This window comes from Manis javanica, chromosome 10 (genome assembly GCF_040802235.1).
Source record: "Manis javanica isolate MJ-LG chromosome 10, MJ_LKY, whole genome shotgun sequence".
Classification (NCBI taxonomy): Eukaryota; Metazoa; Chordata; class Mammalia; order Pholidota; family Manidae; genus Manis; species Manis javanica.
Window position 1 is genome coordinate 3,553,155 of NC_133165.1, and position 23,874 is coordinate 3,577,028.

At 55.1% G+C, this 23,874-nt stretch overlaps 3 protein-coding genes across 13 annotated transcripts; 2 read left to right on the forward strand and 1 right to left on the reverse strand.

Annotated features, from left to right (window-relative positions):
* Positions 1-12,310: 12,310 nt before the first annotated feature.
* Positions 12,311-19,455, forward strand: BICDL2 (BICD family like cargo adaptor 2). 5 transcript variants are annotated; one of them, XM_017656035.3, is made up of 10 exons: positions 12,311-12,445; positions 13,664-13,959; positions 16,191-16,406; positions 16,512-16,628; positions 16,739-16,885; positions 17,613-17,804; positions 17,912-18,058; positions 18,437-18,567; positions 18,777-18,897; positions 18,986-19,455. In XM_017656035.3, the coding sequence occupies exons 2-10, from the start codon at positions 13,678-13,680 to the stop codon at positions 19,145-19,147; spliced, it is 1,515 nt and encodes a 504-aa protein (XP_017511524.2). In that variant the 5' UTR covers positions 12,311-12,445; positions 13,664-13,677; the 3' UTR covers positions 19,148-19,455. The 5 variants fall into 5 exon arrangements, with proteins under 5 accessions (XP_017511524.2, XP_036880350.1, XP_017511526.2 ...); XM_037024456.2 differs by lacking the exon at positions 12,311-12,445 and adding an exon at positions 12,481-12,786; XM_037024455.2 differs by lacking the exon at positions 16,739-16,885.
* Positions 19,456-19,490: 35 nt separating this feature from the next.
* Positions 19,491-22,203, reverse strand: THOC6 (THO complex subunit 6). Of its 5 annotated transcripts, none has more exons than XM_017656030.3 (13): positions 22,071-22,203; positions 21,432-21,547; positions 21,265-21,329; positions 21,071-21,174; positions 20,948-20,985; positions 20,815-20,863; positions 20,625-20,696; positions 20,428-20,530; positions 20,294-20,343; positions 20,154-20,216; positions 19,943-20,053; positions 19,723-19,857; positions 19,491-19,644 (listed from the first exon to the last, which is right to left on the reverse strand). In XM_017656030.3, exons 1-13 carry the CDS (start codon positions 22,107-22,109, stop codon positions 19,564-19,566), a joined length of 1,026 nt encoding a protein of 341 aa, XP_017511519.1. In that variant the 5' UTR covers positions 22,110-22,203; the 3' UTR covers positions 19,491-19,563. The 5 variants fall into 5 exon arrangements, with proteins under 5 accessions (XP_017511519.1, XP_036880355.1, XP_036880354.1 ...); XM_037024460.2 differs by having other exon boundaries at positions 21,432-21,496; positions 22,071-22,202; XM_037024459.2 differs by having other exon boundaries at positions 20,428-20,527; positions 22,038-22,169.
* A 155-nt stretch (positions 22,204-22,358) lies between these two features.
* HCFC1R1 (host cell factor C1 regulator 1) lies at positions 22,359-23,795 on the forward strand. 3 transcript variants are annotated; one of them, XM_017656032.3, is made up of 4 exons: positions 22,359-22,618; positions 22,901-22,957; positions 23,070-23,198; positions 23,441-23,795. In XM_017656032.3, the coding sequence occupies exons 1-4, from the start codon at positions 22,524-22,526 to the stop codon at positions 23,574-23,576; spliced, it is 417 nt and encodes a 138-aa protein (XP_017511521.3). In that variant the 5' UTR covers positions 22,359-22,523; the 3' UTR covers positions 23,577-23,795. The 3 variants fall into 3 exon arrangements, with proteins under 3 accessions (XP_017511521.3, XP_017511523.1, XP_017511522.3); XM_017656034.3 differs by lacking the exon at positions 22,901-22,957 and having other exon boundaries at positions 23,008-23,198; XM_017656033.3 differs by lacking the exon at positions 22,901-22,957.
* The last annotated feature ends 79 nt before the right edge of the window (positions 23,796-23,874 follow it).

Sequence of the window (23,874 nt, forward strand, 5' to 3'; positions counted from 1 at the left end):
AGTTCTGGGGGCTGCGCGTCCAAGCTCCGGGTGCACGCAAAGTGGGCTGCGCCTTCCTTTCCCGTCCTCTCTCCCGGCGGGCAGGTGCCTCCTCCCCGCGAGCTCCTGCGGTCTCTCCTCGGTGCCCAGGCGCCCGTGCCTGTCCACACCGCCTCTCCTTACAAGGACACGGATGGGATTAGGGCCCACCATATCCTCTCTTCAAAGGCCCTGTCTTCGGACGCAGTCACATTCTGAGGACTGGGATAGGACTTCAACATATGGACGGTGGGGGGCACAGTTCAGCCCGCAACAGACCCTCTGTGTAATGAAAACCTTCACGCCTCCCCCTGGTGTCTCCTTTGCCAACACACACTGCCAGCCCCCCCTGACAGCACTTTTGATACCATGTGTGTGGGCCTTTCCCCCACCAGGCAATTCTCAGGGACTCCAGTGGGATGTCCTGCAATTCAACCCTATTCTGACACTAACTGGAGTTAGGGAAGACCCCCCAGGCTAAGGGCTCAGTCCCATGAAACCCCCCACTTCAGATGCCAATCACAAGCAGCAGGTCCCCAGGTCCCCCACCTCTGCTGACTTGGCTGCAAACTGCAGGCTTCCATCACCACCCCAAACCCCATTTGATTATTTGCTAGAACAGCTCACAGAACTGCGGGAAACATGTTTACCAGTTTATTATATAATAAAGGATATGATGAAGGATAAACAGCCAGATGAAGAGATAAGTCAGGCGAGATCCTGAAGGGTCCCCGGTGTTGGAGCCACTGTCCCTGGGGCGTTGGGGTCTCCCCGCCCTCCAGCACCCAGATGTGTCCACAGCCCAGATCTCTCCAGATCCCATCTTTGTGGGGTTGTTATGGAGGCTCTTCATCAGGCATGATCAGTCATTAACTCAATTTCTCTGCAGGACAGGAGGTGAGGCTGCAATGTCCAAGCTTGTCACCCAACCGTGTTGTTTCGGGTGAGCAGCCCCCATCCAAGAGCTCCTGAGGGGTCCAGCCAGCGTCACCTCATTAGAACAGAAGACACTGCTGTTGCCCAAGCAGTTCCGAGAGATTTAGGAGGCCTGTGGCAGGAACCAGGACTAAAGACCAACTAGACCAAAAGATGCTCCTAGTGCTCTTACCACTTAGGAAATTACAAGGGATGTAGGAGCTTTGTGCCAGGAACCAGGGGCAGAGGCCAATACGTATTTTTTCTTCTATTTTTCACATACCACCACCTGGTCTCTGGCCACAGGACCCCTTAGAGTAAAATGATATACGACTCAGAAGGCACTGGCACACGGCCGGGATGCCACACTGTCCTCGGCAGTCACAACAGCCATCACCATCCTATATGAAAATGCGTCCCGCAGGGAGGCCACTCAGGTCTGCATGTTCCTGGGTGTATTGGGATCCATCAGCAGGCATGGTCTCAGCAAATACATGTGTCGGCCTTTCAGGCAGCTGCTATGGTCAGGCTGAGGGACAATATACTCTCCTGCCCTGAGTAATACCAGATTTCCCCTATGACATAACTCATCTATTCATTACTCTTAGCTGCTACTCCTCCTTCTCTCCATTTTTGCCCAAACTCACCCACCTTTGGGACAATTAGGCTGGTCACTGTGGTGCTCTCGATTGCAGGCAGCATTACTATCTAGCAAGATCCTCTCCAGTCCACCCCGGTCCTTGTGGGGTGAATAGAGGGCTCTTTTACCACCAAGCAACATAGCTGCTTTCACTGTCATCCCCAGTGGTGTCGGGTGGTGCAGAGGCACCTCCCACTCCATCAGGCCCTCAGGAATTCAGACATAAGGTTTAAAATATAATTGCCATCTCCTGTTTAGAAATCATCGCCGCTTCAGGCACTTGTAGGTGCAGCCCTGTTCATGTAACCATTGCACCAGGTAGGAAAACAGAAGTTGACATGGGAAGAAAGAAAAAATAATACAGCCGCCATCCCAGCACCTCTCCAGCCCCAACAGAAACCAGAAAAATCGATCCAGTGGAGACGCCCCTCAGGCTCACTCACACTCGTGTGGAGAGTGAGCATGCAGCGCGGAGGTGTGGAGGGCGGCCCTCCAGGTCATTCTCTCCATGTTTCACAGGCAACGATTTCCAACGCCCCTTCTATCAACCAGTCCTGTGAGGAGACCTCTCTGCCCGTCGTTGGACATTATGGACTATAAAAGTGTGGTCCTTGGTCTGAAGAAATGACAACTGGCCATCCAGATTGGGGCAGTATCTTCTGTCCCGGTGTTTTATCTCATTCGGAGCACGTGCATCTACCACCAGGTCAGCAAAACCATCCAGCTTTAGTTCGTTCCTGTGGGGCCTACCTACATCCCCAGGGCCGCCCTTGGAGGTCTCGCCCCAACCCTGCTCAGGGCGTTGCCCCCAGGCAATCCATGGCCACCTGCACTCTCTCTTTTGCTGGCAGACAGAATAGCTCGTGTTGGCATTTTGAGCCTTCAGAGGCCGCAAGGGGGCCCATGTTTAGATTTAGCCCATCCCCTCATTGCTGAAGCCCCGCCATGTCCGTTCATTTTGTGGATGCAGGTTGCCACCTTAAGGGAGCACACAGGGATTTCTCCAGTCACCTCCCAAACCTGGAAGGGTGATCTCCTGCTGGGCACCCACATGTCCTACTTTATTTAATGCACTCCTCAGCTTCCCACAGCAATTGCCACGTACCCCATAGAAGTACCTCTTTAACAGGCCAGGTTTCCATTGCCCTCCTCCCCTGCCCTGGGTCTGTAGAAACCAAGTCCTATGGAATATGACCATTGTTCAGTTCTTGCATCACGGCAAGGAGAACAGCACCCAAGTCAGCCTGCCGAGCTGATCTGTTTTACCTTCTTCTTTCGATCAGAGTGGTAGCCTTCCAAACAGGATGCTGTCCAGACATTCACCTTGGAACTGCCATCCAAGTGGCTGACAAGCCACCAGCTCTTTGTTGGTCATTTGGAAGCTGCTTCCAGGGCACTGGCCAGGTGACAGTAGAACCCAGCAGCTCCTGGTGCAGTTCCAGAGCTGGTCCTAGAGAAAGGGGGGCACTCTCCTGGGCCCCTCCATGCATCCACCAAGTAGTGCGATACTATTTTCCTGTACAAACTGTTTCCATTTAGTATGGCACTCTGCTGGGCACTGCCATGCCCATTGAAGTGTTTTTCTGACATTACTCAAGATGCTCTGGATATTACAGGTTTCAAGATCATTTTATGTCCCTTAGTCATTAGGGTAGCTTGAATTTATGTCTGATAGCAAGGCAGTAAATTCCCCTAAAACGGAATTCTCCGTCCAAAGCCCCATGGCCATCACTGGGAAGTGCTCACAGGCGTTTGCCAGTGTGCACTCCGTGTAGGGCTGGGGCACAAGAATCCAGCTTCGATTCCACACTGCATGGGCTTGGGAAGTCTTACACACCTTCCATGCTTCTGTTTGACTGTTTTAGGTACAGGATACAGTCCCCGGTCAGTCATGATGTCCATCCCCAAATACAAACAGGTAGCAGACAAAACAACCTTACTTAACACCTGTTCAAACATACCAGTTCTCCCACTCATGTCACCTTCATCCATCAGCCCTGACTTCCCTGTTAGGGTTTCATCCACAGGGGTCAGTGTTACAGTACGAGTAGGCGACGTGTCCCAGGATGACATCCTATCCACTCCTTGGAACATTAGGAGACACAACCCCTTTATAATTGAAGTATAGTTGACATACAATATCATATTGGTTTCCCATATACAACATAGGGATTCCAGCAATTATGTACGTTACAAAATGCTCACTGAGACTGATGTAGTTACCATCTGTCGCCATACAGAGGTATTACAGTGTCATTGACTATGCTCGCCATGCTGTACCTTCCATCTCCGCGACTTACTTATTTTATAACTGGAAGCCTGTACCTCTTTATCCCCTTCACCTATAGGAGACACAACTTCTCTACATAATGCCTGTAAACATTTCAACTTTCATAACCTTATTGACACTTACACTTCTATGTTCTCTCAATCTAACTTTCGCATGAGTCAAGACTTCACAGGTGGGTTTTGGCACTGCAGTGCATGGGGCTCCTGTGTCCTGTGTCAGGGAGTGCTGGGCACTTCTCTTCTTCACTCCCTGACCATTTCACCCATGCTTGTGCAAAGGGCGTTGGATCTGAGGGGACTCTGGGAAGAGGGAGGAGGAAGCACCAGGAATCGGTCTCTCCGGCGGGATCTGTCTGAAGGAACTCTGAAGGCATACACCTTCCATGGGGACGCTGGGCAGCAAACTGTGGCCAATTTCAGCTCTGAGCACAGCAGCAGCTACCCAGCCCTCAGCTCCACAGCAGGCAGCTGCACCCCTGTTCCTGGCATGGCTTGCACACAGCTTGTGGGAAGTAGGATGGGCAAAAGGGACTCTGTCCTCCAAGAATCAGAATCTCTGCTCTGACGGCTGCTGCTGCGTCTCATCACAGAGGTGCAGACAAAGAGGCGGGCAGCGTGGTTGAAGTGAGTCCAGGGGATTTGAGAGGCCCCTGCCCTTTTTCCATTAATTTTTCACTTTCCCCCTTTTAGAAGCCAGATATTAAAAGCTAGAACATTCAAAAACAACTGTGAATATGGGAAAATTAGAATGTGACTTCATGTGCCCAAGGAAGGGCTCAGAAAAGACCTAAGAAAACATTACATTTACATCTCAGGTGGATCCTCGGCACAGAGATACAGAGATAGCCCACAACATTCAAAAAACCAAAAAGCAATAAGCAAAACAATAAGGAAAAACTGGCAAACCCTGGGGAAGGGAAAGAATGTGATTTCCAGAGTCACCATTAGACTAAAATGTCTAGTGTTCAACCAAAAATCACAAGGCTACAAAGACACAGAAAGTATGGCCCCCTCAAAGGAAAAAATAAATCTCCAGAAATTGTACCTGAGAAAGACTTAATGGCAGACAAATACTGTACAATTCCACTTATATGAGGTATTTAGAGTCATAAAAATCACAGAGAGTGAAAGTAGAAGTGTGGGCTCCAGGGACACAGGATGGCGTGGATGGGGAGTCTTTAATGGGACAGAATTTCATCTGGAAAAGATGCCAAGAGCCCTGGGGTGATGGTGGTGACGGCTGTGCAATGACGTGTATGTCCTCAGTGCCACTGGATGCACACTTAAGAAGGTTTAAGATGGTGCAATTTATTTATGTATAGTATATTTTACCATAATAAGAAAAAAAATTGATGCAGAAAACAAGCCAAAAAAGTCATACAAATAGATCTGGCCAAATGACTCCATTTATATTTAGCAAGTACAAACAATTCTAGTGATAGAAAGTAGATAGGAGGCTGCCTGGGTGGGGTTGGGAGTCTAGGGGGAAGATGATGAAGGGGCGTGGGGGGAGGTTGGGGGTCATGAATATTATGATTACGATGATTTTAGAAGCATATGTCTGTGTCAAAACTTATCAAATGGTTCAGTTTACATGTGTATAGTTTATAGTATTTCAGTTATACCACAATAACACTTTTTGGAAAAGAGTTTTGGTTTTTTTTTACAAAAAAGGTGTGGGTCCCTAGTGAGGGCTGGAGCTAAGGGACCCTGGCCCTGGTTTCAGTTTTCATCTCCACTGACCTGCCCAGCCACTTCTCCCAGTGATTGCTGGTCTGCCTTCTCACTGGGACTTCCACCTTCCAGCTTTTTAAATTTCTCCAAAGTGAAGTAAATAGAACTGGCTTGAGTGAAGTGCTTTCACGTTGGGGTGCCGGCAGGGGGTTCCTTCGGCCCACCCCACCTTGGCTGATGCTGTATTCAAACCTTGGTTGTAACACCATCAGTACCCATTTTGTTCAGTCTATTTTTAATATCCACCTAATGATCTCCACCTGCTGAGACCCGTCTGTGACTCTCCCTTTTTCCCTCTTTGTTTCACTCCTGTTAGTATTTGTTTTATTCACCATATTCCTTAATAACCAGTTAAAATTGTCTACCCTGCTAGGATCAGCCTCTTGATTCTCTCCTCTGACTTTCTTCATTTTCCCATCAATTAACATATATTTTTATTTTTAGTAAGACCCATAACGGGAAGCCGAGACAGAAAATGAACTGCCCTGCAATTTTGCAGCAGTGAAGTTACATGGGGTGCAAAAGGACCCCCTTTAACCTCAGCATTACCAAGGGTAACAGGAGTATCTAGAGGATGAAGCCAGTCCCACATGGCTTGAGGACAGAGCATATCAGCTGCTTCATCTAGAGTGTTCTACTTGGCATGTATAGGGGAAGATGGACAACATTCCTTCTCATGGTAAACAGACCTTACAGTGGCTTGTATCCAGTCCACCTGGTGTCTGTTGCCTCGGGAATAGCCTCCCGTGTGCCTGGGTCATGTACAGCCATCTGTGGTCGTTTAATAGGGAGCTCTGGGTCCTGACTCAATCCAAACACGCTCTTCCATCTGCTGCAGCGCTCAGACCCAAAGACCCAGCCCCCGGGGAGTCACTCTCGCGGCACAGATCGGTAAGGGCTCTTCGGGAGGCTGATGGTATCAATCCACAAAATGAGATGACTCTTTCACACTATGCCTCCCGGTTTCCATAGCCCTTATTCTGCTTTCACTGACACTGATGACCTTTTTGTTGGTCAAAAGTCTCAGAGGGTGCTGATGGACAGTGACTGTAATGGGGATTGTGGGGGGGACTTGGGGTAGGGGAGAGTCTAGTAAACATAATGTTCTTCAACAAAAAAATTTAATTAATTAATTAAAAAAAAAGTCTCAGAGGGACTTTCTGCTATCCCTGCATAACTTTTCCCTTGAGGGATGGCTTAGAGACTAGTGGCCAAAGTTCAGACTCCCCAAAATGTGAGCTCAGTCTAGCATCAAAGTTCAACCCAGCATTCTCTTTAAATGGCATTTTGGCTGTTACAGATAACCAAGAGATCAAGTAATATACCTTTTTTTTTTTAAACCTAGTTTTCATTTCCTTAAGCACACTGTGAGCCAGATCCCCAGGAGTTGGGTCTATCTCTGAATTCCACTGGTAACTTTTACCTTTAGTAACTGTGCATAACACATGCTGTTCCACACCATGGGCGACCGTATGGCCACCAGGAATCAAATGTTCTTCCCGAGCCACATGTTGCCACAAGCCAGCGCCATTCTAGCAAATCCCAGTTCACTGACATCACTGTAAAGAAAACCCCACTTCTCTTAGCACCCCTATTTACATGAGTGTTAGGAACTCTGTGCCAGGAACTGGGGGCATAAACCAATATATTTTCTTTTCTGTTATTCCACACCATGTTTGACATCAGATTGGCAAACATTTTAAAGTCTGATGATGCCAAGTATCAGCCAGGTGTGGGCCAGTGAAATTCACACTCTGCTGATAGGACTGTGTTCTGTGGTTGACCCAGAATGGGGTCAACCTCCACACAAAATTTGGTTCAGATGAGGCCACTTGCATCAAATGAAATGATGAGATTGATTACTCACGTAATGAGGCCTTTCGTGGGAAGTAGGGCTGGCTCCGAGCGGGCCTGAGGCGACTTGAGAGAGCAGGAGGTGCCTTCATTGTGCTTAGGGGGTGAAGCTGGGCTGAGAACCCCTCCACGCTGGCCGGGGCTCTCCTGATTTAAATTTCCCTCCAGTGCCAGAGAGACAACAGAGCACCAGTGCTTTCTTACCAACTTGTCCAGACATGGAGCTCAAGAGAGAGGTGCGGGGTTTTCTAAGGCTGTCAGTAGTCAAACACCAAAAATGGAGTCAGAGTCTTTAGTACAGAATGTAAATTACTAACTACACTTTGGAAACAAGTTTGGCAGTACTTAATAGAGCTGACAAGTACAGCCTCTTTGGTAGATAAAAGATGCCTGCACATTCTCTGACCCTTGCCGCTGAGGGGTGGACTATAAGCCTCTGCCCCAATCCTGGGCCAGCCTCAGCCACTTGCCCGGTCAGCAGGACAGCACAGCGGTGGTGGCTCCGGGACCTCCACGGCTGATTCCGAAGAAGCCTTGCAGCTGCAACAACATGGATGGAGCTGGAGGGCATTATGCTCAGTGAAGTAAGTCAGGCGGAGAAACACAAGTACCAAATGATTTCCCTCGTTTGTGGAGGATAACAACGAAACAAAACTGAAGGAACAAAACAGCAGCAGACTTCACAGACTCCAAGAAGGGACTAGCGGTTACCAAAGGGGAGGGGTGTGGGAGGGTGGGTAGGGAGGGACCCCTACACACCATGTGCAGGGGTATCATGATTGGTGCACATGGTGTGTAGGGGTCACGCGGAAGACAGTGTAGCTCAGAGAGGACAAAGAGTGACTCTGTGGCGTCTCACTACACTGATGGACAGTGACTGCAATAGGGTGTGGGGGGGACTCGATAATAAGGGTGAAAAACCACATTGTTTTTCTTATGAAAACCTTCATAAGAGTGTATATCAATGATACCTTAATAAAAACAATTAATTAATTAATTTAAAAAAAAAGAAGCCTTGCAGCTTCTGTTGAGGCCTCTCAAAAGCTTGCTTTGGGGGGAAGTCAGCTGGCATGTGAGAAATCTGGGGCAACCATACTGTGCAGAAATCTATGCAGGCTATAGGCAGAGGCTGCATGGTGAGTGACGTGCTCTCTATAGCTCATCCAGCGGCCCAGCCCAGGGCCAGACACAGGAGCAGAGAGACCTGCTGATGACTTCAGCCCCAGCCACCATTTACTTGCACCTGCATGAGATCGAGCAGCAAGATCCCCCTCACCCCCAGCAGAACCAGCCAATCTCCAGAACTGCGAGAGAGAAAATCAAACTGTTCTAAGCCTCTAAGTTGTGGGATGGTTTTATGTAGCAAGAGATCGTCAGCTCACCGCCGCCCACTGATTCCACTTCTAGGTGGATGACAGCATGAAGCTCCCACCCAGGTGTCCATGGAGATCTGTGTACAAGGATGTGCATTAGAATGTTGTTTATAACACTGAAAATGTGCCAAAAGACTAAGTGTTCATTGACAGGAGAGTAGGGAAATAAGTTGGGACATAAACATTGGATGAAATACCACACAGCTGTTAAGAACGAACTAAATCCAGGATGCTGGATAAACCTTAGAAACATTCTGGAAAACAGCTGCCTCCATTAAAAAAAAAGAAAGGGGGCCTTGCGAATTAGCATGTATAGTGTGTGTGTGTGGGGCACGGGGAGGGCTGTGCAACACAGAGAAGACAAGTAGTGATTTCACAGCATCTTACTACGCTGATGGACAGTGACTGTGAAGGGGTATGTGGGGGGGACTTGGTGAAAGGGGGAGCCTAGTAAACACAATGTCCTTCATGTAATTGTAGATTAATGATACCAAAATAAAATTTAAAAAAAAAGTCAGTGTCTTAAAAGACACATCAGAAGACAAGGGGGCTATTTTATTTATTTATTATTATTATTATTATTAAATTTTGACACCCGCGCACTGTGTGCAGTGTAAGAGAGACATAAATGTAGCGAAACACTCACAACTGTGAGCCAAATAGTGGGTGTTTGTTATCTTATTCCTGAAATTTTTCTTTAGATTTGAAGTTTTCAAACCAGTTGATTCCACTGACATGTATGACACAGATGAATCTCAGTAACATCATGCTAAGTCACAGAAGCCAGGCACAGAAGACCACTTACTGTATATGATTTCATTTAGAGAGCATTCAGGAAAAGACAAAATGATAGCGGCAGAAAACAGACCAGTGGTTGCTGCGGACTTGGGGGTCGGGGGGAGGCCGGCTGCCAAGGGCCATGCGGGGCTTTTTCGGGGATGACAGCATTCTATGTCATGTTTGTGCTGACGGTTGCTCGATTGCATATATCTGTCAAAAACTCATTAACTGAAACACTTAAAAATAGTGAAGGTTATTATATAAAAATTATTCCTTGTATGGATTGAATTGTGTCTGCAAAAAAATGTTGATGTACTAACCTTCAGCCCCTGAGAATGGGACCTTACTTGAAAACAGGGTCTTTGTAGATGTAAGTTAAAGATGTCAGGAAGGGATCATCTGAATTTAGGATGGGCCCTAACTCCAGTGACTGGCGTGCTTACAAGAGAGAGGAGAGAGAGAGGAGACTCAGGGACGCAGAGGAGACCCAGAGAGGGAGGCCACGTGAAGATGAAGGCAGAGATGAGAGCAAAGCGTCTACAATCCAAGAAACATCACAGACGGCCAGCGGCCCCCAGAAGCTGGGGGAGAGGCAAGGAATCTGGATTTTACCCTCAGAGCCTCTAGAAGGAATAATCCTCCCCACACCTTGATGTCCAAGTTCTGGCCTCCAGAACCAGAAGACAATACATTTTTTGTTGTTTAAGCCACCGAGTGTGAGGCGATTTGTTACAGCAGTCCTAGGAAACCAATACCTATGCAATAAGGCTGATTGCTTTTTTTAAGTTGGGAAAAAATTTGTAGACATCAAGTTGAATGGAAATGGCAAGCTGTAGAACAGTGCATTCGGTGTGAAATTGTTTATTGGAAGGTCTTAAATGCTCCCAAGAGTACTACTTATTGTTCATAGACTTTGTCCCTGCTGGAAATGCCTGGAGGCACCCTTGTTGGAACTGTGCCATTCCCACTGCCTCTGTGGTGGGGGCAGGCGGGCAGAGGGGCATTCTGCTGTCCTCAGGATACCCAGCCTACACCGCCCGAGATATTGTGCAGTCTGTGAAAGCTTCCCCAGGGAAAACACCCCAGACCAAGACTTGGAATACTAGGGGCCCACCAGAGTGTTGGGAAGGTGAGGAGAACATGCCGGGCTGAGCAAGGGCCTGAAGGCCCCAGGACCCTGGCTTGTTTGGGGTCTGGATGGAGGGCAGGCAGAGCTGGGTTATCACCCTCTCCTTCACCTGGACACAGGGCAGCCTCCCTAGGCCTTCCCTGGGGCCGCTCTGTGTCTCCTATCCACCTTCCTCCTGGGATCAGCAGAGGCTGGGCGAGGGAATCAGTGGGCCAGGTGGCTGGAGACTAGAACCCCTGGGTTCAGAGGAGGCAGGGCGCCAGATTCAAATGTCCAAAGAGTGGCTGGGGCTGGGACCAGCCAGGGTGGGATGAGGAATCTGCCATGTAAGCACAGGCCATCACTGGCCTCCCCGAGTGTGTTCCCTGTCTGTGGATGGATGACCTCGCAGCATGGCTGCGAGGAGGAAGCACGTTGGAACATGTGTGGTGAGTTACTTCTGGCCATGCTGAGTGAGGGTCACTAGCAGGACTAAGTGCTGGCACTTGACCCTCACTTAATCCTCATGACCCTGTAAGCTAGGAACCATTATCACCCCCGTTTCACAGATGGGGAAACCGAGGCTGCAGAGCTTAATCATCTCAACGACACAGGCTCACATAGCTGGTAAGTGGCCAAACCAGGACTTGGGGTGAAGCCATGAGATGTCAGGGCCCATGAGCCAAGGCTCTGGGCCATTTTGCTTTACTGGTTGCTTCTGTTTACAGGTCCACACGCCCTCCCAGCTCCTGGGTGGCCTGTGACCCTCCCGGAAAATGGGCCTTGACTGTGTCATCTCCAGGTGAGCCCAGCCTCCTAGGCTCAGGAAAGGTGTGTCTGGTGGGGCTGTGGTGTGGGTGGTGCCCAGGGTCACCCCAGCATTTGGAGGGATTCAGGCAGCAGCGCCAAAGGGAGGCTGGGCTGTCTGCAGCCTCCAGAGCCCACTGGGCTGTCCCGGCAGCTGCTGTGGGAGCACAGAGTGGCCTCAGTAGGCAGTGCATCCCTCAGGCCGTTGCAAAGGGCATTGGCACCCCTGCTGTGCTGACAGGAAAGCTTGTCCCAGCTTGAGACCCAGCCCCAGATCCTCCTGTCCCCATAGCCAGGCCTCTGCCCGGCTGGAGCATGGCACCAGCCCTGTAAAACCTTGGAAGTGATAGCTCAGGTGTGGTACACACAGGCTGCAGTCTGGCCCCAGGCAAGTCACTCTGCTGTCCCCTTCTCAGCATGCGAAGCCGAGTACGGTGCACACCCTGACATGACCCTTGTGAGGTTCACATTCAAGCTCTGTCCATGTGACCCCCAAGCAGAGCCTCCGTGTGCCTCAGTTTCCTCATCTGTAAAATGGGAATATAATAGTTCCTGCTTCATCAGGATGTCATGAAAGTAAGCAAGTTATGCCTATAGAACTTACTTTAACTGAGTGCTTAATACCTGTTGGATTTGTTATCACTGTTAATAAACGAGCTGATGTCTATGTTCAGCGTGGGGACTGTACACAGTAGGTGCTCAATTAATGGGCCCTGCCGTTTCCGATGGCATTAAAATGGGCTAGTGCCTCAGAGGTGGGTGGAGTCGACTTTCCTTCGGCCCCACCTTGCCATTCCGGCCACCAGGGGGCGCCCCTGCCCCGCCCGCGGCACCGCCCCCTCACCTGTGCGGCAGCACACCTGGCGCCGCCTCCGGAAGCGGGGATCAGGGACCGCTGGGACCTCGGAGGGAGCCCGGCGTCTGCGGGTAAGAGCCAAGGGGACGCCGAGGACAGGCGCCCTCCGAGCTTGCGGCAGGACACGGCCGTGGGGCGCCGGCGGCTGGGCTTCGGACGCGTGGGGCCGGGGGGCCGCCGGCTGGGGCCCTGGCGCCTGGGTTGAGGGGCTAAAAGGCAGTTCGGTGCCGGGAGGCGGGGGGCGGGAGGAGGACCGCCCCCGGGGCTCCAGAGCGGGGCCGGGCCCTCAGGGCGCACGTCAGGGAGACACCGGGCCGGCCTGGGTCAGCTGGGCTGGGACCATCGGGACATTTGCGCCCTGAGGGTAGAACTGGACTTAAACACCTGTCGAAGGGAGGAGAGTGAGGGACAGGTGTGTGTGTGCGTGCGTAGGGGGTGGGGGAACCTCCGGAGGACTGGGGGGGGAGTGCCGGGGCCCAGTGGGTCCCCTCCCTCCCCGAGTCCCTGAACTGCCAGGCTCTGGGCGGCCCTAGGCCGCCACCAGGCTCCCATCCCCAGGGGCGGGCCGGGAAGTAAACAGCAACCTGAGCGGCAGGGCAGCAGCCTGCCCGCACAACCTGTTCCCTCGCCCTGCCCTGGGCTGACACCCGCGCCCTGGGAAAGGCGGGGCGCTGGGGCCGCCTTCCAGAGGAGGGGGGCTGAGGGGCTGGACACCCAGGCCCCGGGAGATGGGGACCAACACCTGGGTGCACAGAAAATAGAGAGGAAGGGCCAGGATGCCTGGGAGGGTGGGGAGCTGGGGAGCTGGGCTGCGGGAAGAGGAGGCGGCTAGTGTTCTGGGAGCCCAGGGCTCAGGACACCTAAGTTCCCAAGGCCCTGGATTCCCAGAAGGGGCTGAACTCAACCCTGGGTCCTGAGTCCCTGACAACCTGGGTTCTGGGAGACTAACTCCCTGCTCCTGAGGGGCTGGGAGCCTGAACAGCGGGGCTGGGGTTCGGGGAGGGGACTGTTGGCAGGGTGACCTGTTATTCCGGAGCACTGGGGGAAGATTTCCTGGGGACAAAGAATGTGTCCCAGAGGCAGCTCATTTCCTTTTCCCTGCCTCAGTTTACCCTGGGGTACTAACGGAGCTGTTTGGCCAAGAAACAGATCATTAACCCTTTGTGGCCCCAGAAGGCCCTGGTTGCAGGACTGGGAGGGCCAAGTCTTGGCCGGCAGGCGAGCCCCATCGGGCTACAGAGTAGAGTGTCCTGCAGTGACCTGTCTCCACTGGCCTACCTGCCCCGCAGACGCTGCAGGCACCATGAGCTCCCCAGAAGGGCCAAGCTTCCCGTCGGGGCTGCTATCCGGGGGCGGCTCCCCCAGTGGCGACGAGGGCTTCTTCCCCTTTGTGCTGGAGCGGCGGGACTCATTCCTGGGAGGGGGCCCGGGCCCTGAGGAGCCTGAGGACTTGGCCCTGCAGCTGCAGCAGAAGGAGAAAGACTTGCTTTTGGCTGCGGAGCTCGGCAAGATGCTGCTGGAGCGCAACGAGGAGCTGCAGCGGCAGCTGGACGCGCTGAGCATCCAGCACTTGGAGCGCGAGGAAGTGAGCTGGCAGCAGGGGCGGGGAGGACGGGGACTAGAGGTGGGCAGGGGCCAGGTGGGTGGGCAAGGGGAGGGCAGGGGGATGCCTCGGGAAGAACAGTTCAGGCCGGGCCTGGTGCCCCTGACAGTGCTGCCCGGTGGTTAAGCCCTGAGTTCAGACCCCTGCCTGGCTGTGTAACCCTGGGTAAGCTGCTGGCCCTCTCTGAATCTTGGCTGCAGCTTCTCAGCAGTGCCAACCCCAGCCAACAGTTACTGGGTGCTCCTCCCTGCCTGGTTCTGGGCTAAGCACCTCCCACACATCATCTGTCAGTCCTCACCCCTCCGTGTGAGTCCAGGGGCAGTCTGCCCTCTGCCAGGTCACCGTTGTCAGCCACACTCTCACTCTGGGGTCACATCTGGCTCCCGGGATACCACCGGCTTCTGTATCCATGTTGCCAGCCCCAACTATTGCCCTGAACTGGAACTCTTCATTAGGCCACTTAATGGGCATCTCAGCACAAGTGGCGTTCTTAATTCTGTGACCCCATCATCTGTGGTCACCATCCTGGCTCCCCACCTCAGGACTGGAGCCTGAGCACCTCCATGGCCTCTCTTCTCCCACATCTGCTGCCCTATTGATTCTTCTTTTAGATTTTGAATCTCCCCACTTTCATGGTCTCTGTAGCCTCCAGATGTTGCAGAGGCTGGTCTTCAATTCTGCAGCCAACGTTGCTTCCGCCCTTGACACTGAGGCCGCCTCCTCCGTCCCCAGCTTTTTCCCTTGCCCCTTGGAGCCCACACTCAACCAGGCAGCCAGAGGGATCTTCAGAAATTGCCGATCAGATTTCAGTCCCAGAATCTACCAACAGCTCCCATCACACTTAGAATGGGACAGGAACTCCTCACCAGGGCCTCAGAGTCCTCAAGTGCCTCCTCTCTGACCTCATGTCTGCTGGAGGGGAGGTGCCACCCCTTGGATGGGGCCCCATTTCAGTTCCTTGAGTAACCTAAGTTTGTTCCCCCGAGGCCTCTGTACTTGCTCTTCCTGTGTGCAGCCCTCTTTCCTCTTGCCCTACAGGAGTCAATTCAAACGTTACCTTTTCCTTGAAGCACCCTCACCCTCCCATCCCCTGCCCCTTTTCACTTCCCAGGGCTTCTCCACAGCCCTTTCTGTTCCTCTGAAATTACCTACTTCAAGCCCATGTCCATTCACCTATGCCCTCTGGACTGTAAGCTGTTTGAGGCAGGGAACTTGGTGGTCTCGCTCCCTGCTCACAGCCAGACCCCACAACAGAGGAGCTTGAGCTCAGCAAATACTGGATGGATAGATGGATGGCACTTAGAAATATTGAAGGAGTTGCCTGACCACAAACAGCAGCAAACCTGGGTACAGGCCAGGACAACCAGACCCCCAACTGGCCGGCTTAACCTCGAGCTGTGCTGACCTCACGGTATTTGGTTAAGGGCTTGGCTGCCTGGGTTGGAATCCCTGCTCTGCTTACTCACTGTGTGTCCTTGGACAAGGCACTTACCCTCTCTGAGCCTACATCCTCATCTGTAAAACGAGGAAATTAACAATTCTAACTGAAATGGACTAAATGGAATAACAGAGGTGAAGCACAGGTGCAGGGCTCCCAGGAATGCCTGCTAGTTGTAGCAACCATGTTTAGCGTCATCTTCCTGCTGCGAGAGTCTGGGGAGAGTGGGGGGCAGCCCACATGCCTGCCTGCCAGGCTGGGCATCTGGGTATGCCACTGCATTCCCCCGCTGATTGGACAGGTTTTGGGGAGGGCAGGCAGTGGCCTGGGGCCCAGGTGGGGCTGGGAGGGTTAATTAGAGGGAGCGGGCTGGGAGGGGCTGGGCAGAGGCTGAACCTCCAGAGGCCATGGCACAGGTGTATGAGGCCATGGGCAGGGGCTTCAATTCTGCCAGACTCAGGCGCCAGAAACGACGCCTGCAACCTCGGGTCCAGAAGCCCAGGAGGCAGCCAGAGGTGAGTGGGGTCAACAGGGAACCTCGCTCCACTCCAGTCAGGGGTCAGTCCCCCCGTCTGGCCTGGAAACTTCTCCCTACTGGTTCCCCTCCTTCCTCTCTCAGTCTCTGGGTTTCCTCCTCTGCCCGCCTCCTCCCAGCTGTCTTCCCTCTTGCTTCATACCCGCCTCAGTCTCCCTCTCTGTGGGTCTCTCCATCCTGGTCTCTTACTGTGTCCGGTCTCCTCCCTCTGTCTCTGACCCTCTGTCCTGGCCCCCACAGCGGCTGCAACAGGAGAACCATGAGCTCCGCCAGGGCCTGGCAGCTCAGGGAGCCGAGTGGGAGGCCAGGGCTGTGGAGCTGGAGGGGGACGTGGAGGCCCTGCGGGCACAGCTGGGGGAGCAGCTCTCAGAGCAGCAGGACAGTGGGCGCGAGCGAGCGCAGGCCCTCAGTGAACTCAGTGAGCAGAACCTTCGGCTCAGCCAGCAGCTGGCCCAGGTGGGACAGCCCTGACCCCAGATGCTGGGTCCGGTGGAGGTGGGCGTGCTGCTGGCCTTGGAGTGGAGGCATGGGCCTGCTGAGGCTCCTCTGCCTTCTCCCTAGGCCTCCCAGACTGAGCAGGAACTTCAGAGGGAACTTGATGGCCTTCGGGGGCAGTGCCAGGCTCAGGCCCTGGCTGGGGCAGAGCTGAGGACACAGCTGGAGAGTCTACAGGGGGAGGTGAGTGCGGCTGGGGCTGGGTGGGGGCCTAGTGAGCCAGGGAGGCTGGGCTGGGGGCTATCTGCAACTGGCCCAGCAGCCTCCCCTGCAGCTCTGAGGCTTCTTCCTAGAACCAAATGCTGCAGAGCCGCCGGCAGGACCTGGAGGCCCAGATCCGAGGCCTACGTGAGGAGGTGGAGAAGGGCCAGGGCAGGATTCAGGTCACCCACGAGCAGCTGCTGCTACTGCGGCGAGAGAGACGGGAGCACAGCCTGGAGGTGACCAGTGGGGCTGGGCCTCAGCCATAACCTCGGGGGTTCCTGGCAGCCACTGGGAACCCCAGCAGCTGGGCCATAAGAGCATGGGCATTAGCCAAGGGCAGGTGGGAGCCAGGGAAGGGTACTGAGCAGGGGTGGTACACTCTTAAAGTGCATCAGAGTGCAGCAGCTGGGAGGCCAGGAAGAGGGCTGAGGCCAGAGCTCAAGCCACAGTGGATGGGGACCTGGACCAGGTCTGGGGCAGTGCAGATGGAGAAAAGGCAATGAAAAGAGGTAGCATGGCCTTCTGTGTGAGACCTCAGGAGTTCGTGCTTTGAGGTTCTTATCCCAGGAAGCCCTCTGACTCTAGCAGATACGTCCGTTTCCCCTTCTGTCGGGATGGTAAGGCACAGGGCTGCGGTGAGGGTGTCAGGCGTTCTGCATTGCGTCGGCTTAGAAGCATCAGTGAACGCGGGATGATGGCACTACTGAGCTCGAAGGCAGACCGGTCCGGGAAGGGGTCCTCTGCGAGGTGACCTGATGGGGTGGGGCTGCAAGGACGGTGACGGGGGACTTTAAAGTCAGTGCCCTACTTTATAGGCGAGGAAGTTGGTTTCTACCGTGGGGAACTGCGCGCGGCTGCCTCGCTCTCCGCGCACGCCGGCGCCCCCTGCGGGCCGACCGGGGGACGAGCACGCGGAAGCGCCTGGCTGACCGCCCATGCTTCCCTGTTCCTGTCTGCTGGCAGCTGGAACGCGCGCGCTCCGAGGCCGGGGAGGCGCTGAGCGCCCTGCGGAGGTTGCAGCGCCGAGTCTCCGAGCTGGAGGAGGAGTCGCGCCTCCAGGACGCCGATGTGTCTGGAGCCTCCCTACAGTCGGAGCTTGCTCATAGCCTCGATGGGGACCAGGACCATCACACTGACCGACGCGGAGACGCCCCGGTGAGCGCGCGGCCCACCAGCCCCCAGGCGGCCCATCCGGGGGGTTGCAAACTGCCCCTCTTCCCTTCCCTATAAGTTAAACACCTCACTGACCATTCTGTGAACAGACCACTGCATCCGCGGAGCTGCAAGAGACGTCCAGCCAACAGCCTTCATCCCAGGAGAGCTTGGAACCTCCCCAAAAGCAAGCATCCCTGAGCCCAGGGGAGATACTGGAGGAGAAGGAGGCGGAAGTAGCCCGCTTGCAGGATGAGGTGGGGAGGGGGGAACATAGATGCTGAGTCTTTCCCAGTACCAGATCCTCTTTCCCATATATACCTGAGCCTTTGCCCAATAATCCCCTTCTGCTTGCATCGTCCCAACAAACTTGCAGTCATGCTTCAAGAGCCAGCCTGTATGCCACCTCCTCCAGGAAGACTTCCTGGACCACACTTCCTCCTTAGTCTCACATGCAGGCTTACACACCCACCCAGCCCACCCTGAATTCTCATTTCCAGCACAGGGCCATAGCTCTCTGGGGTGTTTGGAGAACAGGCAGGGGAGGGCCAGAAGAGTTCGAGCCTGGCTGCCAGTAAGAACAGGAGCTGAGACCCAGGGGCCTGCCTGCCTCTCTGGCCCTCTCCTGCCCGCAGGTCACGCTGCAGCGGGCTGAGCTACAGTCCCTGCGGGAGGAAATGCAAAGGCAGAAGGAGCTAAGAGTGCAAGAGGACCCCGAGGAGGCCCTAAGCGGCGCCCTCTCCGACCGGGACGAGGCGGTGAACAAGTGAGCCTCCGCCAGCTTCCACCATAGCCCTAGAGCGGCTGCAAGCCCTTCTGGGCCTCTCATTTATCCACGCTATAATTATCCCCTCTGACCGCCTTGGTTTCGGCGTTAGCAACCCCCACTCCCGCCCAGGTCCAAGAGCCCCCCATCCCCCTGCTCGCTGAGTTCCCAGAGCCCTCAGACCCGCTCTCTGCGCCGCTTGCCTGCAGGGCCCTCGAACTGTCCCTGGAGCTCAGCCGCGTCTCCCTGGAGCGGGACTCCCTCTCCCGGGAACTTCTTCGCACCATCCGCCAGAAGGTGGCGCTGACGCAAGAGCTGGAGGCCTGGCAGGTGAGGGGCGGGACCGCACGCGGGCGAGCCCAGCGGGGCGGGACCGGCACGCTGACCCGCCCCTCCCGCCCTGCTGCCTTGCCCGCAGGACGACATGCAGGTGGTGATCGGGCAGCAGCTGCGCTTGCAACGCCAGAAAGAGCAGAGCGCGGCCAGAGCCGCCCCGCGCCGCCCCACGCCGCGCTTCTCGCTGCGCCTGGGCCCTGGGCCCGCCGGCGGCTTTCTCAGCAACCTCTTTCGAAGGACCTGAGGGCCGGGCCAAGGGGGCCGCTCATGCCCCCTCTGGCTCACTTTACTCTTCTGACCATTGGAGCCGCAGGGCCCCGATTGTCTTCCAAAGGGGGCTAATGCCCTCCCCGCCCCGGGAGCAGGGGCCTGCTTTGGGGGCCAAGGGCCCCAGGTGGGTGTCAGGGGCAGGTGGAGCAGGGCTGTCTTTCAAGTCTATGTAGGTCTGTCTTTTCTAAGCACTAGACCCCCCCGACTCTGGCATGCTCCGGGGCAGGGGTGGGGGGGTATTTATGTATCAAAATCAGAGTAATATATAAATCATTATACCGACTTTGCCTCCATTCTTGAATAGAAAACACATGGCAGAAAAGCCTGACATTTTATTTGTATAAAAAAAAAGCACTCAGATCCCTGGGACAGTGTGGCTGCTACCAGAGGTCAGAAGGACAGGGAGAAGGCACGGTAGCCCAGATTGGTGAAGACATCCACCCGGCAGCTGTTGCCTGCGGCTGTCAGGACCTGGAGGCAAGAGGGAGGTGACTGACGTGCCCCGGTACCTGGCCTCCCACGACCCCCACAGCCCCTTGCAGGACGCACCTTGCACTCAGGAGCTGCTGGCTGCTGGTTGAGGCTGAGGCTGAGCAGCCCTGGGGAGGAGCCAGGCACCTGGGCCTTGAGCTCCCCACTAAGCTGCCACTGGTTGACACAGTGGCCCTGGCCAGCTGACAGAATCTGTAGAGGACAGGGAAGGGGTTCAGGGACCAGGGCTGGAGAGGGAAGTTGGGCATGGGTAGCACAGCAAGGTATAGGGCCTCACCAGGTCCTGGTAGAAGGTGACATGCTTCTGTGGGGCCCGCATGGGAAAGATGGTGGTGGGCGTGGAGGAGCGGAGATGCCAGAGGGTGAGTGCTGGGCCCCCTCCACAGACCTAGGCAGAAAGGCAGGGGGTTCCCAGCCACCATGAGCTACAGGCCCTCAGCCTGTAAGGTCTCAAGCTGCCACCCTATCCTGCACTCTGCCCAGCTCACCATCCAGTCTGAGTCAGTTGCCAAACATCCGATCCAGCGCCCATTGTGGGGCCTTGAGCACTCCTGGGAGGGAGGAATTGAAGATGCGTGGGATGCCCAGGGAGGAGGAAGAGAGGACAGGGAGTCAGGCATGCCCTCACCTCGTGCTTGTAGACCTCAATGGTCTGGACCTCCTTGGCCGTGCGGAGGTCTGTGGGAGAAGAACCATGAGATATACTCTACTGCACCCAGCTTCCCTCACCACCATCTTCCCTCCAAGCAGAAGCTCCCTTACCCCAAAGCCGCACAGCCCCATCCTCCCCACCCGACAGCACCTCGGGGCTCCGCTCCCGCAGTGCCAGGCAGTGGATGTAGTCTGTGTGGCCCCGGAGGGCCTGCTGCAGGGACAGGGGCAGTGTTAGGACCAGATCCAGAAAGAATGCCTCCCACCACCACCAGACCTTAACTGCCCCAGCTCCACAACCTGCTCACCAAAAAGGTCCCCGTCTCAAGGTCCATCGTGTGCAACTGACAGTCTCCCCCCGCCAGGATGAGGGAATTCTCCTAAAAAGGGAGAAAGGGTGAGGTTAGCAGTCAAGTCAAATCAGAACAGAGGAGAAAAGGATCAAAGTATGGGCCAAGAAAAGGGCAGGGTAGAGCCCCAGTCACAAAGGGCTCAGACCTTGGGGACGAGAAGCAAAGCGTTGATCTCAGGCACTTCCAGGCTGGTCCTGGGGGAGGGAAAGCAGGGTCAGTTTTGGTGAAACAGTACCTTCACCCCCCACGTGCCCTCTGCCCACATGGCCCTGGCTCACCTATATGGGGGCTGACACCGCCACAACTCCTTACAGCCCTTCATGGAGAGAAACACTGGGTGATCTGAAAGGCTCTCCCTGGGGCTAGGCATCCCAGCCCTCCCCCGACCCCATACTGCTTACCTTCTTGAGGATCTCTGCCCAAAGCCAGGCCTTCACCTCCCCATCCCCAGCGCTGAGCAGATGCCGATCAGTGGAGACCATGCTGTAGACAGGCCCATCATGGGCTAAATGGAAGTACAGAACCGGAGTGATCCTTTCCTGCTCCCCTTCTCTACTGTGGGGGTCCCTAAGCCAGACTCCATGGCTGTACCCACCTTGGAAGGTCACCACGGGCTTCTTACTTTCCTCCTTGGCCTCAGAGCTTAAAGCAGCAGATAAGCTGAAGAGAGAGGGGAGGGGATGCTGAGAATCAGCAGGGGACATAAGTCCCAGCAGGGCCACACTACAAAGCAAATGGGTGGTGGGAACAGGGACAAAGTACCTGAAGATGGCTATCTGTCCGTAATTGTTGCCAGCTGCCAGGAACTTCCCACAGGGAGAGACACTCTGGGAGAAAATAGTCATGTGCAGCCGCTCCAGGGCCTGAAACACTTCCATCTGTGGGGAAAGGCTGAATGAAGGCTGTCTGGGACCTCTGACCCACAGGCTCCTTCCTGCTTCCCCTACCTTCTCAACCCTCCTTTAAGGCAGCCCACGGAGCGGGCACCTGCCCATAAAGTCCTGGGGGTGGCCCCAAGAAGAGGCTGAGTAAGGGGCGAGTTGAAGCGTGATGCATAGCAGGACTCTGGGCAAGCACCCAGCCTGTGCTTCAAGTTGCCTCAACTGTCAAATGGAACTCACGGGAGATTCTGTCACGATTGGTTGAAGAAATGTACGTAAAGAGCTTGGCATAGGTGCCTCACAGAAAGTGCTTAAAAAATGGCTATTACCCAAATAGAGAAGATCACACTGAGCTCTAGTCAGGTATTTTTGGGTTTTTCTCCGCCCCTGGGTCACAGTCCGAGTCCCACTAACAACCCACGCAAAACAGGGCTCAGGGCACGACTCCTTGCCCGCCCCCTTTCCGAGCCGGACATGGACTACATACCCCAGAAGTCACCGCGCACGATGCCCGCCTCACCTGACCCAAAGGCATCGCTTGCGGCACAGCTCGCTCCATCTGAAGAACTACAAGTCCCAGAGTGCTCCGCGCACGACTCAGCCTCGCGAGTCCGGATGTGCATGCGAGCGGCTCCTCTTCGGGGCGCCCCACCACGCCAAGAGCGCTAGACGGTCCGGCTCGAAGGCTGCCGCTGCGTGGGACCCTGAGCCCCAGAAGCCGAGGCGACCGCTGCGAAGATACCTGACACTAAGTGGCGCCCGCTGCAATCCTGCTACGCCAGATCCCCTCCTCCACCCCTCCGAGCCAAACCCACCCGCCTTCCTGCCACGGCTGGTCGCGTTCTGCGCCTGCGCGTAACTTCGCCACTGCGCGCGAGTCCAGAGCCACGCCCCTTTCGGTTGGCCACGCTTATTTTGGCCACGCCCCTGCCGCCCAGTTCCCACCCCTCTGCCCGCAGGATCCCGAAACCCAATGATCCTGCAGCAGCCCCTAAAGCGAGGTTCCCCGGGTCGGGCCCAGCACGACTCGCGGGCCGCTTCGGGGACGTCCCGAGGCCTGGACGCGAGGTGTGTGTGAGGGCCCGGGTGGGCCTGGCCCAAGGGCGCAGGAGCTTTGGCTGTGGGCTCAAGGCTGCTCTTGTAGGATGACATGAGGTGGGCTAGTCGGCAAGGCTTGGGCATGAAGTGAGATTTCCGAGGCAGGTTGATGGATGTCTCACGAGATGGGGGTAATTTAGGTGTCAGCTGAGATGGGCTGGCGGGTACTGGCTGACGCTGCAGGCTCAGGAGGGCAGAGCCTCGGGATGGGGCCAAGAGGGTGGGGTGCACCTGGCTCTCTTTTCTTCTCAGCTCCCCTATCGGAGGAGCTGTGCCCATGAGCACCAAGCGGCGCCTGGAGGAGGAGCAGTGAGTTTGGGGGCAGGGAGGGACTCCCAACAAAACTTCTGTCACCTCAGGTCACCATCAGACTGCCTCCTTTCTGAAACTGCAGCCTGCCTGCCTCCCCATCTCTTCCCAGGGAGCCCCTGCGCAAACAGTTCCTGTCAGAAGAGAACATGGCCACCCACTTCTCTCGGCTCAGCCTGCACAATGACCACCCTTACTGCAGTCGCGCCATGGCTTTCCCCCCAGCTCTGCCTCCACTCAGGTAGGCACCATTCTCTGTCCATCGTCCACTGTCTGGGCCGTCTGGAGAACCACACCTAGTCCTGGGAGCCAACCCCTAGGCCCTGCCTCATCCTGCTATTTTTAGCTTCTAGCCAACTTCTGTTGTTTCCCATCTTGGCTCCTTGGAAGGTGCTGGCAGCCGAAGAGCCCCTGAGGACCTGGACCTGATGGGAGGTGGCTCTCAGGCCAACCTCAGCCCCATCCTGCCATTTCCTCTTCCAGGAGCCCTTGCTCTGAGCTGCTTCTCTGGCGCTATCCTGGGAACCTGATCCCTGAGGCCCTCCGGCTGTTGAGGCTGGGAGACAACCCTACACCCCACTACCCTCCAACCCCAGCTGGGGACATAATGGAGTTCTGAGTGCTGGCAGGCAGTGCCCCCTGCCCACCTTCCTTCTTCCCCACAAGGAGAACTGCACCCTCACAAAGAGACCAGCTGTCCTGTTTATCCTCAGACCAGACCTCTGGGTACCAGGACCTCAACAGAGGAACCTCATGGAGCCCTGGGGTGGGAGGGTCAGGAGCCTGGGAGGGAGGCACTGCACCCCCAGAACTAAATAAAGATTGCTGAGCAAATGAAGGCTTCAGTCTGGAACCTGGGGCCTTTTGGAAGAGGGGTGAGGGAAGCCTGGGGCATTGGATTCTGGGGTTTCTCAAGA